The 18460-nt window shown below is 46.2% G+C and overlaps 1 protein-coding gene across 1 annotated transcript in view; it reads right to left on the bottom strand.

Annotated features, from left to right (window-relative positions):
• Positions 1-9381: 9381 nt before the first annotated feature.
• The window catches only part of EFCAB11 (EF-hand calcium binding domain 11), a 169365-nt gene continuing 160286 nt past the window's right edge, over positions 9382-18460 (bottom strand). Inside the window, exon 6 of the mRNA XM_068965986.1 lies at positions 9382-9842. Within this exon, the coding sequence (XP_068822087.1) occupies positions 9761-9842 (82 nt within the window). The 3' untranslated portion in view covers positions 9382-9760. The remainder of the gene's footprint in view (positions 9843-18460) is intronic.

The following is an 18460-nucleotide window of genomic DNA, read 5'->3' as shown; positions in this document are numbered from 1 at the left end:
AAAGTATAAAGGGCTTTCATTTCAATAGGTCCAAAGCTAAGGGAGTTTGTTCTTTGAAAGGTTTATCACCAGCAGTTTCATGGGCAAGATCAATACTTTTTTCTGCTTTTCCGAGCTCTTCCAAACGCAATTCAAGGGCAGATCCATGAGGCCTCTTCTTTGTCAGAAACCAGCCCATATAACCGGACGTGAACATACTTCTGTGTGGCAAAAGCCTGAGTCCAGTGGACATTGCTGAGAGTTCAGAGTCTTATAAAGGTGCCATTAAGGCTGCAGTCCATGGGGTCGCGAAGAGTCGGACATGACTGAGCGACTTCCCTTTTATTTTTCACTTTCATGCATTGGAGAAGGAAATGGCAACCCACTCCAGTGTTCTTGCCTGGAGAATCCCAGGGACGGCGGAGCCTGGTGGGCTGCCGTCTACGGGGTCGCACGGAGTCGGACATGACTGAAGTGACTTAGCAGCAGCAGCAAGTGGTGATCTTCTGGTTTCTGCCAATATATCCTACAACTTTACTTTGAAAGGCCATCTACCCCCTTTACATATTTTTAAAATTCATTTATTTACTTTTTGGCTGTGCCTTATAGCATGTGGGATCTTAGTTCCTCCACCAGGAATCAAACCTGCACCCCCTGCATCAGAAGCTCGGAATCTTAACCACTGGGCCACAGAGAAGTCCCTACATATTTTTAATTGACATCTAGGCTTTTATTATAAATTAAACAGTGGCAAGGGATACAATTTCCACCATACAGTCACATCTGAAAATTTTTAAATAAACTTTTATTTTACAAGTTTCAGGTTTACAAAAAAATAATTGAGATGATAGTGTATTTTTCTCACATGCCTCACACCCAGTTTCCCCAATTATGAACATCTTATGTTAGTACTATACATTTGTTAGAATTAATGAAATAATATGATACATCGCTATTCACCGAAACCCATGTTTCATTCAGTTTCCTATGGCTTCTATCCAGTGTCTCTCTCCTGTTTCCAGGCTCCCATCTCAGCTCTCACGTTGCATTGACTTGTCATGTCTCCTTAGGCTCCTCTTGGCTGTGACGTTTCTCAAGGATTCTTTGTTTTTGACCTTGACAGTTTTGAGAAGTGCTGGTCAGGTATCTTTCAGAATGTCTCTGAGTTGGGATTTGTCTGCTGTTTTTCTCATGATTGCACTGAGGTTGCGGGGTTTGAGGAGGAAAGTCAGAGAGGTTGAGTGCCATTTTCATCACATACATAAAGTACACAGTCTCGACAAGATTTATCCCCGTTAATGTTGACCTCGATCACCTGGCTCAGGTGGTTAGCATCAGGCTTCACCACTGTTCCCGTCTGCCCTCTTCCATCTGGTACTCCCTGGAAGGGAGTCACTATAGGCAGTCCATACTGCAGGGATGGAGAGTCGCGCCCCCTCTCTTTGAGGGCAGGGCACCTACATAAATTATTTGGAATTCTTCTGCAAATGAGATTTGTCTCAATTCTTCCATTTGTTTATTTATTCCACCATTTACTTGAATCAGTATGGACTCACAGATATTTATTTTATACTTTGGGTTATAATCAATACTTCTTTGTTACTCAAATTGTTCCAGCTTTGACCACTTGGAAATTTTCTAGAATTGGTTCTTGTGTTCCTGTGACATACCCGCCCACCAATATGTGGTTGCTTTGGTTTTTGCTTATTTTTTAATTTTTGTTTTGTTTTCTGAGTATGTCCTCTTTCTAGCACTACAGGATGACCTAGGTTCATCTTCTATATTTTGCCACACACACACACAAATCCCTGTGCCTTCCCTATTCAACACCCCTTGCCACAAAAACCACTGATAATTACTGGTCTTTTAGTCATCACTATATTTTCCCCTTTTCCAGGATGTCATACTGGTGCACAGTGAATGTAGTCTTTTCACTTTTGACTTCTTTCACTTAGAAATATGCATTTAAGAGTCACTCGTGTGATTTTGTGGGCTGGTAAGAGCTCATTTCTTTTAATCACTGGATAATAATTCCATTGCATGGTTGTACCACATTTTGTTTACACCCTTGTCTCCTGAAGAACATCTTGGCTGCTTCCAGTTTTGGGTGATGATGAGTAAAGCTGCAATAACAGTCTTGTGCGAGTTTTCTTGTGGAGAGAAGTTTTCAAATCAGTTGAGTGAAAAAAACAATTTGAGCAGAAAACCAATGAACAACAGTGATGGCTGCATCAGTTGGCAAGACTATGTTTAGCTTTGTAAGACACTGTCGAACTGTCTTCTGAAGTGGCTGTGCCATTTTGCATTCCCACTAGCAATGAATGAATACAAACGACTGAACCAAAAGTTAAACTCAGAAAGAGGAGGAGGAGAGGGAATGAAAGCCATGTCATAGTGTCATCAGTAAAACACATGTATAACCGGATTCTGAGAGTGCATTTTCTTCCAGAATGTCATGAGAGAAGTGTTTGAAGAGAGAATTGTCAAAAAGTTTTCATATTTGATAAAATCTGTAAAATACACTAGAACTTTAGTTTCAATTTGCAGTGGGAGGCATTGGAATCTGTTGACACAAGTTTGGACATTAGTCAAAAAGCAGGTCAGATAGAACCCTGGATGGTGTAATACATGGAATTCTATTTATGGGTGTGGTGGGGAGAGTAGGAACAAAGGCAAAAAGGAAAGAAGGAGGGGAGAGAGAAAAGGGAGAAAGAAGGAAAGGAGGGAAGGAGAGAGGGAGGGAAGGAGGGGTAAAGGGAGGAAAAGAAAGACAAAAGAATGAACCTCAACCCACAAGGAGTGTCGCCGGCAGCAGCGAGACCTTGCTGAAGAGATTGCCTCGAGCACTATTTCTGCCATGATTAACCTCAGAAACATCGTTTAAATTCAAGGTTGGCTTCCTTCTTTAAAACAAAGAAAACGATCAAACCTACAATAGCTGTTATTATGATAATGCTTGCAGTGTGTCTCTAGACCTTTGATCAATTTTTTTTCTATAAGTTTAACAGCACTGAAATTGTTCTGCCTAACGAATATACTACAGCAAACCTAACTGGTTTTTTCTCCTTTGAAGTCTTTTTCTCCCACCAAGTATCAGTAAATCATAAAATAAGGAGTATATTTGGATTTTGGTTTATGTTTTCATATAAATTAATCTGCATTTTCTGTGAAGTTAATGTTCTTTTTGATTCACACTTCTGAGCATTTTACCAATTTAGCAATCCAAGAGAAATTTAGATTGAACACTCCATATTTTATTATGTTAAATTGTTTTCAGCCAGTTTTGAATCCTTGTGGCCAAGCCAATTTAAATGTGTTTTGTAAGAAAGGTCACTTCATGAGCTGCTGTTCCTCATGCCGTTAAATTTCCATTTGTATGTATTTTAACTGTCTAATTCTGCAGCTCTAAACAGATTTCTCAAAAATTACAAACTAAGAAAAAGGAAAGCAACCAGCTGTTTTTATTAACCCTAAATTACAATTCTGTGACGCATGAACCCTGAGTACTGCTGATGGTTGAAAATGCTGTTAAAAATTAATGCACATAAGTGAGTGATGCCCAGTGAGCATGCACATTTATTTAAAAAATACTTCCACTGTTCAGGGCACTTCCCTGGTGGCTCAGACGGTAAAGCATCTGCTTGCAATGTGGGAGACCTGGGTTCAATCCCTGGATCAGGAAGATCCCCCAAAGAAGGAAATGGCAACCCACTCCAGTACTCTTGCCTGGAAAATCCCATGGATGGAAGAGCCTGGTGGGCTAAAGTTTATGGAGTTGCAAAGAGTCGGACACGACTGAGCAACTTATCTCCCCCCGTCTCTCTCTCTACACTGTTCAGAGCATTTTATCATCTTTGAAAATTGCCCTTCCAGCTGACAGCACCTTTAAAAGATATTGTCTCTGGTAGCAAATCTTTGTCTTTTGAAAGTGGATTTGATTAATAACCCAAGGTAATTTGGGCTAAGCTTGGTCATGTGCAAGATGGGAATTAATATTTAATACCAGTCATGTGATGGAAGCTTGCCCCGGGATGGCCAGTGAGTCTGGATAAACTCATTTTGGAGCAAAAGCAAAGTGTGGCCAAAGATGACGGCCTGGAGCCACAGACCATCTTCCCGCTGGGAGTGATGCGGCGGGATAGGAGCTGTTTGTGCTCAGTCAGGCTGGCAGGCTCGATCGCCGCCCTGCACTCACCCATCGCCGCCACTCGGCCTGCACCGAGTTGCTGAGGCTCTGAGATGGTTTCCGAAGGTGACCACTAGGAAGGGGAAATATGCGTCAGGATGGAGGCGGTCCAGCTCTTTAAACGGAGTTTTAGCTTTGGCTGTATTTCTCTATCATCTCATCCGATATGAAGTCCAAGGGTATTTGCTGGCCTCCGGTTTGGGGCAGAGATCTAGCTGTTATCTTGGTGTTTCTCGGCTAAGGGCCTGTGTGTGTCGAGTCACCTGGTTGTGGGATGGGATGGTGGAGGCACTGGTGAAGATAAAGCTGAACAGACAAGTGGAGACTAGATTAGGGAAGGGTTTGAATGGCATATGAAGAGTTAGACATGACCCAATAGACAGGGTCACTATAAGGCTTTGAGAAGAGAGAAAACCACTTCTAGCTGCGCTTTGAGAAGATAGCTGGCATGCCGGACTGTTCCGTGGCGAGGGCCTGCTTCTTCCTTACCAGCACCTCCTCCGCTCATCTTCACACCAGTGAACAGAGGGACACGTAGGGGGACCGACGGGAACCGAAGACCAGGCGGGACGGCAGGCGGTGTCTTGGAGGTCTCGGCAGATGCAGGCTCAGGGCGCCGCGGGTCACTGGACGCCACCGCAGGGGAGGACGGGGAGACGGGAGAGCTGGGAGGGCTTCCGAGGCGGCTGGCTCGGTGATGGCTTGTGTGGGGGAATGGGGTCGGCGCCATTAACAGAAATAGAAGACGCAGAATGAGAAGCCAATTTTGGAAATCAGGGAAAACGAGTCCAATTTTAGTTCAATGAGCTTATAGGGAGGCGGAAGTGTCCAAGAGGCAAATGAGAACACGCGTCTTGGTGGAGCAGAGACCCAGACTGAAGGCAAAGGCGTGTTGGTGGAATCGCACCGAGAAAGGCGGCAGAGAATGAACTCATCCCTGGAGAGGCTGTTGGCCTAGCAGGCTGGCCAGTTAGAGGCCCCTGGTGAATACTAACGCCTATGAGAGGGCCGAAGACACAGGAAGAGTGGGGAGAAACAGGCCCAGAAATGTCACAAGAGAACAGCGCTATGGAAGCCAAAGAGAGGAGGACCCCAGAGAAGGGACAGCGGGACGAGGTCCAAGAGGGGCCGGTGGGTTTGGGCCCTGATGGATCACTGGTGACCTCTGAGAGATAGCCTCCGAGTTGCCGCAAGGGGAGCCTGAGGCTAAGGGTATTGAAACATCTGCTCTCCCTGATACCCCTGAGGGAGAGAGAATTGGCAACAGCTTCCTTTACCCTCTTTGGCTACTTCTGAAACCATCAACTCAGAATGGACTTGAACCCATGGTCTTTTAACTGAGATCACACACATGGTGTCAGGACTACATGAAATCCTTTGAACTGCAAGGAGATCAACTGGTCCATCCTAAGGGAGACCAGTCCTGGGTGTTCTTTGGAAGGAATGATGCTGAAGCTGAAACTCCAATACTTTGGCCACCTGATGCAAAGAGCTGACTCATTTGAAAAGGCCCTGATGCTGGGAAAGATTGAAGGCAGGAGGAGAAGGGGACGACAGAGGATGAGATGGTTGGATGGCATCACCGACTTGATGGACGTGGCTTTGGGTGGACCCTGGCCGTTGGTGATGGACAGGGAGGCCTGGCGTTCTGCGGTTCATGGAGTCGCAAAGAGTCAGACACAACTGAGGGACTGAACTGAACTGAAACCATCAACTCAGAATGGGACTTGAATCCACGGTCTTTTAACTGAGATCACACACCTGGTGTCAGGACTACATGAAATCCAGGTTCTTGATGTCTCACTGCAGAAAGAATTCAGTGAGAGATAAGTGACAGTAAAAAGTGGATTTATTTAGAGAGAAACACATTCCACAGAGTGTGGGCCATCTCAGAAGCCCAGAGCAGACCAGGGTACGGGGTTGTCAGTTTTTACAGGGCTGGGTAATTTCATCACCTAGCGAGTGGGAGGAGTATTCTAGCTATTTTGGGGAAGGGGTGGGGATTTCCAGGAGTTGGGCCACCACCCACTTTTGGACCTTGATGGTTGACCTTGGGCCTGCCACGGTGCCCGCGGTGTCTCATCTAGCTTGCTGTTGTATTATGATGAGCGTGCCCAGAGGCTCAGGGTCTAGAGGCGGGCGGCCTGTCTGCCATCTTGGACCCGCCTGGTTCTAGTCAGTTTGCCGTGTCTGCCTGTGTCCCTCTTTTAAAGGCTGTGCCCTGCCCCCTTCCCTCCCACTTCCCTTCTCCTTAGTCTGTTTATTAAACTCTTCCTCTGTTGCCCCAGTGAATGTTGCTGTTACCTAGGACTCTGTCCTTGGCTCTGAGCTCCTAACAGTTAGGGTTCTCTTGGTTTCAGATAACAGAGAGCAACTCCAGCTGGCTTGAGCAGAAAGATTTACTGGAAGGAAAGAGGGTTACCTCATAGGACCCAAAGGGCTATGACTGGACCTTGTGTACGTCCTTTCCCCAGAAACCCAGCACCGTGGGGTTTCACTAGCTCCTTCCTTGTTCCCCTCTCGGTGTCTATTTCACGTTCTGCTCTCAGTTGCAAACCAGCTGCCTAGGTTTTCATGCCACGTGGTGGCAAACACGCCTGCCCCCTGGCCCAGGGTCATACCCACTCGCTCGGCCAGAGGAGCGAGCTATGCCTCCCTCGCTCGCCCCTGGGGTCTTCTGGGGGAGAGGCTGAGCGGACCCACTTGCACAGGTGCCCATCTGTGGACCATTCAATTGAGGCACACCAACGGGTGGACAGTGCAGACGAAACCACGTGGCTCGGGGCGAGGGTGGGGCAGGGGCCCGGACACGGGAAACTGGGGCGAAGCTTACAGGAGGAGGGCTGGGGCTGGGTTCTGGGGGCCACAGGGGGACGGTGACACGAGCAGCTTCTCAGCTCCCCTCCCTCCGTTGGTCTCTGCTCTGCCCCGAGACCTGGCCCTCCGAGGCATCGAATCCTGGAGGTGCCTCCCTCCTAGAGAAGGTCCAGGTCATGTGGCTTTCTTCTGGAAAAGAAAATACAATGACCTCCCCTGGGTGGCTCAGACAGTAAAGAATCTGCCTGCAATTCAGGAGACCTAGGTTCAATCCCTGGGTCGGGAAGATCCCCTGGAGAAGGGAATAGCAACCCATTCCAGTGTTCTTGCCTGGAGAATCCTGTGGACAGAGGAGCCCGATGGGCTACAGTTCATTTGGTCACAAAGAGTTGGACACGACTGAGCGACACACACACACACTCTATTTGACTTCCTCTCCCTGTGACCAGCCCTCAGCAGACCTGGGTGAGTGTCCAGGGATCAAGCTTCTGTTCTCAAGATGAATCAGAGTTGACTGATCCCGAGCCAGCTGCAGCCTCTTTACCTAGGGTGTCTGCCCTTGGGGCGGGACAGATCGCAGGCCGGCTCCTCTCGAGCATGCTGCGAGGCTGGGGGGGCCATGGGACAGGGGCACGGCCCAGGGGCGCGCGTGCTGTTGGTGCGTGTTTCCCTGGAAACCCAGCTGCACAGCTGCCCTCCCAGAGTTAGACTCCAGAGGCGAGCCCAGTATTTCCTAGCAAATTCCTTTTCCATCTAAGCTGGTCTGGGGGAGGTTTCTGTCACCGAGACCAAGGCACGCCTGGAGTAACCCTGGATCGGAGGAGATGCCCAGTGGCTGCTCCCACCCTGGCCTCCTGCCTGCCACTCAACGGGAGGACGTGGCTTCTCCTTCTCTCCTGTCATGTCTCCAGGGAGAAATAAGGTCCAAAGAGTCATTGCAATACAAGGTTGTGGTATTCTGGCAGTTACTGAATGCTGGCATTTTGTTGGTGAACTACTCTAATTTTTAAATTAAAAGTTGTAAAAGCAGGATCACTTATGTACTGAGATGAAGACCAATGACTCAGCTATTCAAATTACAATAAAAATGCTTGCTGAATAAAGCTGGCCAGGGGCTTTTCATCAGTCAGAACAATTTGTCCAAAATCACACATGATGCTGAACAATACTGTTGATCTTTTTTCTCGAATGATACTTCATTTGTACTTCTTAATGATTTTCAAAGTTTTCTTCATTTTGGATGCTTAGCATATGCTAACTTTTGGATAAGACTTTATTTTTTAACAACCTTTTTATTTTGGACTAGTTTTAGGTTCATAGAAAGATTGTGAAGCTAGGAGAGAGAGTTCCAACACGCCTGCACGGTCTCCTGTGGTGAATATTCTCTGAGTGTGTCCTTGGCTATGGTACATGGGTCACAGTCAATGAACCAATATTGATACAGTGTTAGGAACTAAACTCCACACCTCACTAGTGTTTACCTCATGTCCTTTCTTCTGTTCCATGATCCCATCCAGAACACCAAATTACATTTAGTTGTGAAGTCTCTTTAGGTTCCTCTGATTTATGACAGTTTAGTAAGTTTACCTGCTAATAATCTGTTAGAAGGATGCTTGGTTAATGTTTCTATTTGACAAATTTACATTTTTCTTTGAACTTTAAACCTTTTAAAATTTGACTTAAACTAGATGTTTTCACAGTGTTGTTAATGTTTGGGATTCTGAACACTTCCAGATAAAATATTAGTATTGATATGAGTATTTATTTAAAATAAGTGCTGAATGTCCAGGGTCATAGTCCCTAGATCCCAGGTGTGGATGGGCAGAGCACGGAGGACAGGTACACAGATGGCTAAGACCCTTGGTGCATGGAAGAACCTTCCAGAACCAGTCAGAGTCCAGGAGAGGGCAGCCCAGGGCTTGCTGTTCTGCTGCAGAACCCCAGGCCCAGGCCATTCTAATGGATTCTGAAGGTAAGTTTTTGCTCCCACCCTATTCTTCCTCTGCGTGTACAGCTGGAAAAGACTTACTAATTACAGCCCAATCTGTCTCTCTGTCTTACATAGCGAGTGCTCTAGGGCCATTTTTTGGTGATGATTTTGATGAATACTAATGATACATTGTAGACTTCCCAGGTGGCTCGTTGGTGAAGAATCCACCTGCTAAGCAGGAGACAGATTTGATCCCTGAGTTGGGAAGATCCCCTGGAGAAGGAAATGGCAACCCATTCCAGTATCCTTGCCTGGGAAATCCCATGGTACCTTTTCTTAGAGAAGTCTTTAGTCTTTGTTTTCCAAAAGCCTTCCTCACTGCTTGGAACATAGGCAACACTCAGAACGTGCAGGTGCTATTATTTGATCAACCGATGCTGAATGCACGAAGGAAACCGGCACTGTTGGCAGGAAAAAACACCCTCTCCTTGGGGGTTAGGACCTGCTGAGGGCCAGGGAGCCTCTGGGTGGGTGTTGAGGACCAGGAAATGAGTGGAGCCTCCCTGCCTGTGATGTGGGTGGGAGTCGGGGGCTGCAAGTGAAGAGGAAGGGTTGGGGACGACCCCAGTGGCAGTGCCAGCGGCAGCCGAACTTAGGGATGACTTATAATCATAATAACCACCTCTAGGAGTCTGAGATGCAAGCGGTCGTGAGCATCTGCAGACCATATAAAGAGTTTAATGGAAGGTATGGAGTATGACACCATCGCTAGGGTGCAATCTGACATCTCTTTACATCACCATCTATTCTGGTTTCCCCAGAAGTTGCATACAAGCAGTACACCATAATTAGGCTTGCTTTCGTCCAGAGTTCATGGCATATTCGAAGTCTTTAAAGCTGACATGACCATCTGAGTCTTGATCTACTTCCCTGGAAAATGAAACAGAAAGTGATTTATGGTGAGTTTCATCCTACTTCCACACTTCACTTCTCTGTCTTATCTGCAGGAAGGCTGAGGTCAATGGCTATCCTTTTTTTTTTCCCCTTGCATTGATAATACCTAAAGAGAGAAGGAAAGGAAAGGAAAAAGTATTTATTAAAACCTACAGAAATGATATATTCAATACATTTAAAGGAATGTCACCAAGTGTAAAAGTTATATTTTTTATATTAAAAAAGGCAGGAGTGATGGTTTTTCTAGCCATCCTGCAATTTTTTTCTGTGATATGTCAATAAATATACATGCATCTGTCAACCAAAAAAGCAAGGCAGGAGGCTGCAAAGAAGAAGAGAGTTTATCCAGATTCTGGAAGAATTGCAATTCAGGAAATACAAACTTCAGTAACCCTGAAAGTGTCCTGAAAAAGAGATGAAAAGCCACAGCGTTGTTAAAAGCTGCCCAGCGACAACTTGATTAACTCTGACTCAAGCCAGAAAATATTTGTCCTTGAGGACTCACAAGTTGTTTCAGAGTAAGAATCCAGTAAGTATCTTGAGTTTCTAGAAGGTGCTCTGGATGACAAAGGACCTTGATGTCTGTAAGTCACACTTCTTTACTGATCTCCTGGCCCCATGGCAGAGAGCTCTTAGCAACACCAACACCATTTTGATTTTTCCCATCATACATTGCACAACAGAAGTGTGGAGTAAACAATTAAGAGGTAAGAAAAACCTTTTGGGGTCCAGTGGCTGACTCCCTGCTCCCAATGCAGGTGGCCCCGGTTAGATCCCTGGTCAGGGAACTTGATCCCAAATGCCACAACTAAAAGACCCTGCATGCTACTGCTAAAAAAGATCATGCAGGCCACAGTTTAAAAAAAGAGATCTCATGCTCGACGAGGAAGATTCCACAGGCCGTAACTAAGACCTGAAGCAGCCAAACGAATATTTTAAAAAAGGAAAAGCATTTTGGGAGTAAATAACTATAGTGACTGGCATCTTGCCTCGCACTGCCTTCATCTCACTGAATCTGTGCACAGATGCCAGGATGTGCCCATTCTGCAGACAGTGATGTTCAATGTGCTGGTAGGATCACTGTGTTGGTAACAGACATGGAACTCAAGTCAGGATGGTTAAATTCCCAAACGTGGGCTTTACACTCTATTCCACACATCTCCCTATGTAAATAGGATGTTCCAGACAGAAGTGGTTGTGTTGCAATCACCACGCAGCTAACTCAAGCTCTGGGAGTTTTCATTGACTTCATTCGTGGCCTCGGAAGCTCAGTTAATTCCTCACAAACACCCGATAAGCTTTTCTGAATCCTAGGAAGAGAGGTGAAGGCGTGAGCCTCTGACTGGTCGGCTGAGGGTGTGGGTGGCCTCAGCTGGGTTGCGCCTAAGTGTCCCTAGGGCCACTGAGACAGGGGTATTGCTCCTTTGAACAGGGAGCAGAGAAATGGTGCTCAGTCCCCCTAGCTAACATAACACATGGCCGAGGGAGAAAATCGTGGTGTAAGCAATACGTTCGGCTGCTACCAGTGAAAGCAGTGCTTCCTTTAAGCGTATGTTTGAGCAGGAACTGTTGAGCTGTGATCACAGCTCCTCTTTGGGGGGCATTCTAAAGCAATGCATTGCCAGCCTTATGTGGTGCTCCTGGGTTGGCACAAACTACATTTTGTGGAAACAGCAAATGGTATCAACCAGGACAAAGGGCTTTTTAAACCAAAGACTGGTCCAAGTAACAGAGCCACTAATCACTGTAATAGTTTTAAAGCAGGCTTTTAAAATATTGAATTCTAAAATAAACTTTCTGAATATTTCATGCCAAAGTCTCTGAAGTCTATAATGGTATGGGATAGAGTGATAATAATTTTTCATTCTTTTGAAGAAAAGAAAAATCCCTACTTCTCTGCCCCAGGGCGAAACCATGTTGCAGTATGTTAGTGTAAAATGACTGCAGACTGCAAGGCCCATTATTCTTGCTGCTTCTTTTGGTGAAATATACATGACAATTTCATGCTGTACAGGACCAAAAGCGGAATGTCGGATCTCTTCTAAGGGATTAGAAATAATCAGTATCACATGTTACTGACTACAGAGTATAAATCATCCCCTTTATTAAATTAGATAATTGAAGATTCTTAATATTGCCTAAGTATTTTTTCCCAAGGAATTGGATTAGATAAATGACCTTTTTTCTTTCCACTCTGAACTGGCATGATTGAACTATAAATCTCATAGGGTGAGTTAAGTGGATAACTTAGAAAAGTAATATTTAGGATAAACTGTTTCTATATATGTGTGTGTGTGTGCATTTATTCACTTATTGAGATGCTGAATACTTGTAGAAAAGGAAACCCCTTTGCCTGATTCTCTCAGTAAATAACCTTTTTGTAATTGCATTAACTTTTTATTTTTCTTGCTATCTTTGCCAAAGCTTCCCATCATAAAATGGTTACAGTATAACCAAGAGGTATTAGAATGGGAAAGTTTATTCATAAAGCTTAGAGTGGCATTTTTATAATGAATGGAGGAGCGTCATGTTTATATTTAGAATGAGACATGGTAAAATACCATCTCCTCATCACATACATATCATGGTCGTCTCAAGGAGAATGAAGAGGAAATTCACATTTCAGAGCTCTACTTTTAAAAGCTAAAATACTGTTTTTCATTGCAGACGGCATTATTCTAAACAAGGACGCTCTCACAGCACCCACACTCAGTGCTGTGTGATGGAAGAGCAGATGTGCTGGTGGGCAGAGTCGGTGCTGAAGAGATGAAGCCGACGTCATTATGCAAAAAGGTTCATCGTTTCTGTTTACGCTGTTTAACCCTGAAAGGAGTACACTCTCCTTCTGAAACCAGAGTGTGCTGTCTTGGCGTCACTGACACACGTTCAGCACTGAAATAGTCCACCTCCAACTGGAAATAAGCGCTGGGAAGGCAAGAACTTTCTCTTGTTTGCTGCAAGGTTCCCATCTCTTGGCCACAGTTGGCAATGACTTTATAGAATGAACGAGTTTGTAAAATAAGGGAACCTGCGGAGACAGTGGATGGCACTGTGGAATATCCACTGCCTCTCCGGAGGTTTGGGGGGATTAAAGAAAGTACGTCCTCACTGTTTGAGTTGTAATCCTAGGCAGAGACATAATACTCTGATGGTGGCACCTAGGAGCTATCGCTCAGAGTCCCGTAAGGAATGGTCAGTCGTGGTCTCCATGCCCAACTGCATTTTGTAAACACAGACCAGATGCAAGAGAGTCCAAGTGAGAGACAGACTCCAAAAACTGAGGTTGCCTAGAAGAGCAATGAATGGGAGGAACCCCTTGAGTGTCAGGCTGAACTATTAAGAGACAAAGAGAGGGAAGTTGGAAACCATAGCAAAACACTGGACACGTCTGCATCTGACCTGCCCTATAGCTGAAGCCCAAGGACTTGAAGCCACTGAAGTAACCGCTCTTTTACTGGACATAGGAATATATGTCTATATATATACACACACACAAATGAAATAGAAGCCTGAATACACACACACACGCTTCCCTAGTGACTCAGTTGGTAAAGAATCCGCCTGCAGTGCAGGAGACCCTGATTCGATCCCTGAGTCGGGAAGATCTGCTGGAGAAGGGGTGGGCTACCCGCTCCAGTGCTCTTGGGCTTCCCTGCTGGCTCAGCTGGTCAAGAACCTGTCTGCAATGTGGGAGACCTGGGTTCGATCCCTGGGTTGGGAAGATCCCCTAGAGAAGGGTAAGGCTCCCACTCCAGGATTCTGGCCTGGAGATGCCATGGCCTATACAGTCCTTGGAGTTGCAAAGGGCTGGACATGACTGAGCGCCTTTCACTCTGATACACACACACGCACACACACACACGGGCTTATATTTCACAGCTGGCTTTTTAAAGGAGTGAAGTTTATAAAGATAGATGAAGGGAAAATACATAAAGCCATGACCAACAGTAACTGCTTCCTAGCCATGTAAGGCCAGTTAAATGAAAGACTTTTTGATGTGTTTGTTTTGAGATGCAAATGGAGAGCTGGAATGGGCCTGGGGAGCAGGAGCTCCAGAGAGGACCCGCTCTGTGTCACTCAGTATGAACATTCTAGAACCATCTGGGCGGAGGAGATGCCAAGAAAGACAAGAGAGGGGCTTCCCTGGTGGCCCAGTGGTTAGGACATCGACCTTCCAGTTCACGGGGCACAGGCCCGATCCCTGGCCAGGGAACTCAGATCCCAAATGCCATGTGGTGAGGAGAAAAGAGAGAGAGACGGTGCAAGAAGGGCCTACGGACGGGTTGGGAGGAGGCTGGGATGTGATGAGGGGACCTGGCCCAAGAGAGGCCCCATGCTCAAAAGGCCCTGAATTAACTGCTACCTTTCTGCGGACTCTGAGGTTGGTTGCGTTGCGTGTCATAACTTCTCTTTTATCTTCTCCAAGGACTGTGACAGCCACACAGTCTGAGAGGGGATGGTGCAGTTGGGGTGTGCACCAAATCTGGCACAGAGGATGGAGTTCGGTGATGAGTTCAGTCTGAGTGGGTGTGGTGCAGAGCAGGAAAAGTCAGTGGGGGGGTGGGAAGATGACCCACCAACTGAACGAGCTCAGAGAGAAAGGAGAACTCAGAGCCACAGGCCTTCCAGAAACTTGCAAAAGCTTATAAAGTGCTGTAAAATTCCACAGGCAGTGGAATGGGAGTTCCAGGCAATCCTATCTGGACTTTGAAGGGCAGAGGACCCAGGGCGACAGTGCGATACACTGAGAATTTCAGGCGGGTCTACACTCTGTCCATTCAGCTGAATCCCAACAGTTTTCTTATCTGTTAAAATTCTAACATTTTTTGGACTTGCCAGATAAGTGGTTATAATTACTTCTATCACCATAAGCTTTAGCATTTGTCTTTGTACATCCTGATTTGTTAAACAAGATTCTCTCTCCTTTTGGGATGTGGCGTGGCCTTAGCCCAGACGAGACGTTTCCCTGTGATCGAGAGGCTAAGTGGTCCCTACCTTGAAGGAGCCAGGGTTTCACACTGTGAAATTTTTATTAAGCTCAGCTGTACTGCAGCTCTAACATTATATTCTAGAGAAAAACAGGTTGTTTTTAAATTTTAAAAAGACATAAACAGCAAATGTTTCTCACAAGTAGTACATGGTCCTTGTGCAACAATATTCACATCAGACCAATTTCTTTTAAGGGGCTTCCCTGCTGGCTCAGAAAGTGAAGAATCTGCCTGTAATGCAGGAGACCTGGGTTCAATCCCTGGGTCAGGAAGATCCCCTGGAGAAGGGAATGACAACCCACGCCAGTATTCTTGCCTGGAGAATTCCATGGACCCAGGAACCTGGCTGGCTACAGTCCATGGGGTCACAAGGAGTCGGACACAACTGAGAGGCTAACACTTTTAACACTTAATTTCTCGTAATGTTTTGAAAATATTTTTCATTGTAAAATAATTCACAAGTGCCCCATTGCTAGGTCTCCAAATTCAGATTTCAAAGCAGAGTACCTGCTTTTGCTAAAGTTACTTAAAAAAAAAAAGGGAAGGAGAGAAACAAACAGGGAAGGAATTGAAACATGGAGCATTCTCTATTGAAATGAAGTAAAGACTATAAAAGTGATGTTTTTATGTGGAAACAAGAATAAATACTATGTATATTATAACTGTAATCTCACACATTTATATTCATTTGGGCAGAAGTGGAAGATTATAAACTAAACACAAATTTGTTTTATGGGCTGTTTTGGATTAAAATATTCTTTAGTATTGATATCTTTTTCAACTGAAAGAGTATTTCCTTTCTTTTTGGTCTGAATTTTCTAAACAAGTGACCTTATTTCACAATGTCTAAATCTTCAATACAGCAGGATTTCTCAGTCTCGATGCTGTTGACATTTGGGGCTGGATCACTCTCTGCCATGAGGGCTGTCAGGCCTGTGCACTGTAGGGTGTTTAGCAGCATCCCTGGTTTCTATCTGTCTGATGTCAGGAGGACCCTTCCCCACTGGGACAGTCAAAACTGTCTCCAGATATGCCAGGTGTCTCCTGGGAGGGTCATGGGACAAAACCACCCCTGGTTGAAAACCACAGAGCTAGAATACATGAACTGTGAACTTCCAGATGTTCAAGCTGGTTTTAGAAAAGACAGAGGAACCAGAGATCAAATTGCCAACATCTGCTGGATCATAAAAAAGGCAAGAGAGTTCCAGAAAAACATCTATTTCTGCTTTATTGACTATGCCAAAGCCTTTGACTGCGTGGATCACAATAAACTGTGGAAAATTCTGAAAGAGAGGGAAATACCAGACCACCTGACCTGCCTCTTGAGAAACCTCTATGCAGGTCAGGAAGCAACAGTTAGAAGTGGACATGGAACAACAGACTGGTTCCAAATAGGAAACGGAGTAAGTCAAGGCTGTATATTGTCACCCTGCTTATTTAACTTATATGTAGAGTTCATCATGAGAAACACTGGTCTGGAAGAAACACAAGCTGGAATCAAGATTGCCGGGAGAGATATCAATAACCTCAGATATGCAGATGACACCACCCTCAGAAAATGAAGAACTAAAAAGCCTCTTGATGAAAGTGAAAGAGGAGAGTGAAAAAGTTGGCTTAAAACTCAACATTCATAAAACTAAGATCATGGCCTCTGGTCCCATCACTTCATGGGAAATAGATGGGGAAACAGTGGAAAGAGTGGTTGACTTTATTTTTTTGGACTCCAAAATCACTACAGCTGGTGAGTGCAGCCATGAAATTCAAAGACACTTACTTCTTGGAAGGAAAGTTATGACCAACCTAGATAGCATATTCAAAAGCAGAGATGTTACTTTGTCAACAAAGGTCCGTCTAGTCAAGGCTATGGCTTTTCCAGTGGTTATGTATGGATGTGAGCGTTGGACTATATAGAAGGCTGAGCACCCAAGAATTGATGCTTTTGAACCATGGTGTTGGAGAAGACTCTTGAGAGTCTCTTGGACTAAGGAGATTCAACTAGTCCATCCTAAAGGAGATCAGCCCTGGGTGTTCATTGGAAGGACTGATGTTGAAGCTGAAACTCCAATACTTTGGCCACCTGATGCGAAGAGCTGCCTCATTGGAAAAGACCTTGATGCCAGGAGGGATTGGGGGCAGGAGGAGAAGGGGACGATAGAGGATGAGATGGTTGGGTGGTATCACTGACTCAATGGACAAGAGTTTGAGTAAACTCTGGAAGTTAGTGATGGACAGGGAGGCCTGGTGTGCTGCGGTTCATGGGGTCGCAAAGAGTAGGACATGACCTAGATAGCATGTTGAAAAGCAGAGACGTTACTTTGCCAACAGAGGTCCATCTAGTCAAGGCTATGGTTTTTCCTGTGGTCATGTATGGATGTGAGAGTTGGACTGTGAAGAAGGCTGAGTGCCAAAGAATTGATGCTTTTGAACTGTGGTGTTGGAGAAGACTCTTGAGAGTCCCTTGCACTGCAAGGAGATCCAACCAGTCCATTCTGAAGGAGATCAGCCCTGGGATTTCTTCGGAAGGACTGATGCTAAAGCTGAAACTCCAGTACTTTGGCCACCTCATGCAAAGAGTTGACTCATTGGAAAAGACTCTGATGCTGGGAGGGATTAGGGGCAAGAGGAGAAGGGGACGGCAGAGGATGAGATGGCTGGATGGCATCATGGACTCGATGGACGTGAGTTTGAGTGAACTCCGGGAGTTGGTGATGGACAGGGAGGCCTGGCGTGCTGCGATTCACGGGGTTGCAAAGAGTCGGACACGACTAAGCGACTGAACTGAACTGAACTGAGCGACTAAACTGAACTGAGAGGAGCCAAAGGTGGAGCCATTCTCTGGAACATTCCAGCTAAATCTACACTCACTAGAAAACTGCTTTAAAGACATCCCCTGGCCCCAAACAAGTGATTTCGGGGCAGGGGAGGCACCCGTGTTTCTTGGCTGGATTAAGCAGATAATTGCCTCAGTGCTCTGCCCCGCCGACACCAAGGTTTTGATGGAGCCCAGAGAAGACCTCCGGGGAGGCAAGCCCTCGGGGGTGATAACAGAGCCAGCGGCGGGCTCGTCTGTGTTCGCAGCGCACAGGGCGGCAGTTGGCAGTTACTCTGAGTCACTGGGATAGTCACGCGGGTGTTGGAAGTTGACGGCCCATTTCGCTCACCTGAAACATGGATGAGAAATTCAACGTGGAGGCAAAGACTGAGCTGAGAAACGTTTTCTGAGTGGAACTTGAGCGGCGGGGGGAAAGGGAGAGGGGCCCTCTTTCTCTCTGATTCGTCGCCGAGTAATTTAAAGGAAAAACGTCAAAACTGCCGTTCTGTCAGAGCTGTCATGCTGACTGACCGGTGAGAGCGGAAACGGCCCTCCCAGCGAGGCGCCCCTGCCGCGCGCGCGGACGGCCATTTTGGACCGCGCGTCCGCCAGCCCGCGAGCGCCCTGCCCTCCGGGCCGCCGGTGCTGCCCGCCGGCGCGCTTGCCTCCTCGCGATGAGAGGCCGCGGGGTCGGCGGCCGTTCGGTCGGCGAGGCGTTCGTGAACGCTGCCTGGTTAAAGACGGGCCTTAAGCGAAGCCACTCAGACGCACGGAGAGCCGGAAGAAGCCTTCAG

Source organism: Capricornis sumatraensis, chromosome 2, assembly GCF_032405125.1.
Source record: "Capricornis sumatraensis isolate serow.1 chromosome 2, serow.2, whole genome shotgun sequence".
Classification (NCBI taxonomy): domain Eukaryota; kingdom Metazoa; phylum Chordata; class Mammalia; order Artiodactyla; family Bovidae; genus Capricornis; species Capricornis sumatraensis.
Note: the sequence above shows the minus strand (reverse complement) of the source record. Positions and strands in the feature narration are given on the sequence as shown.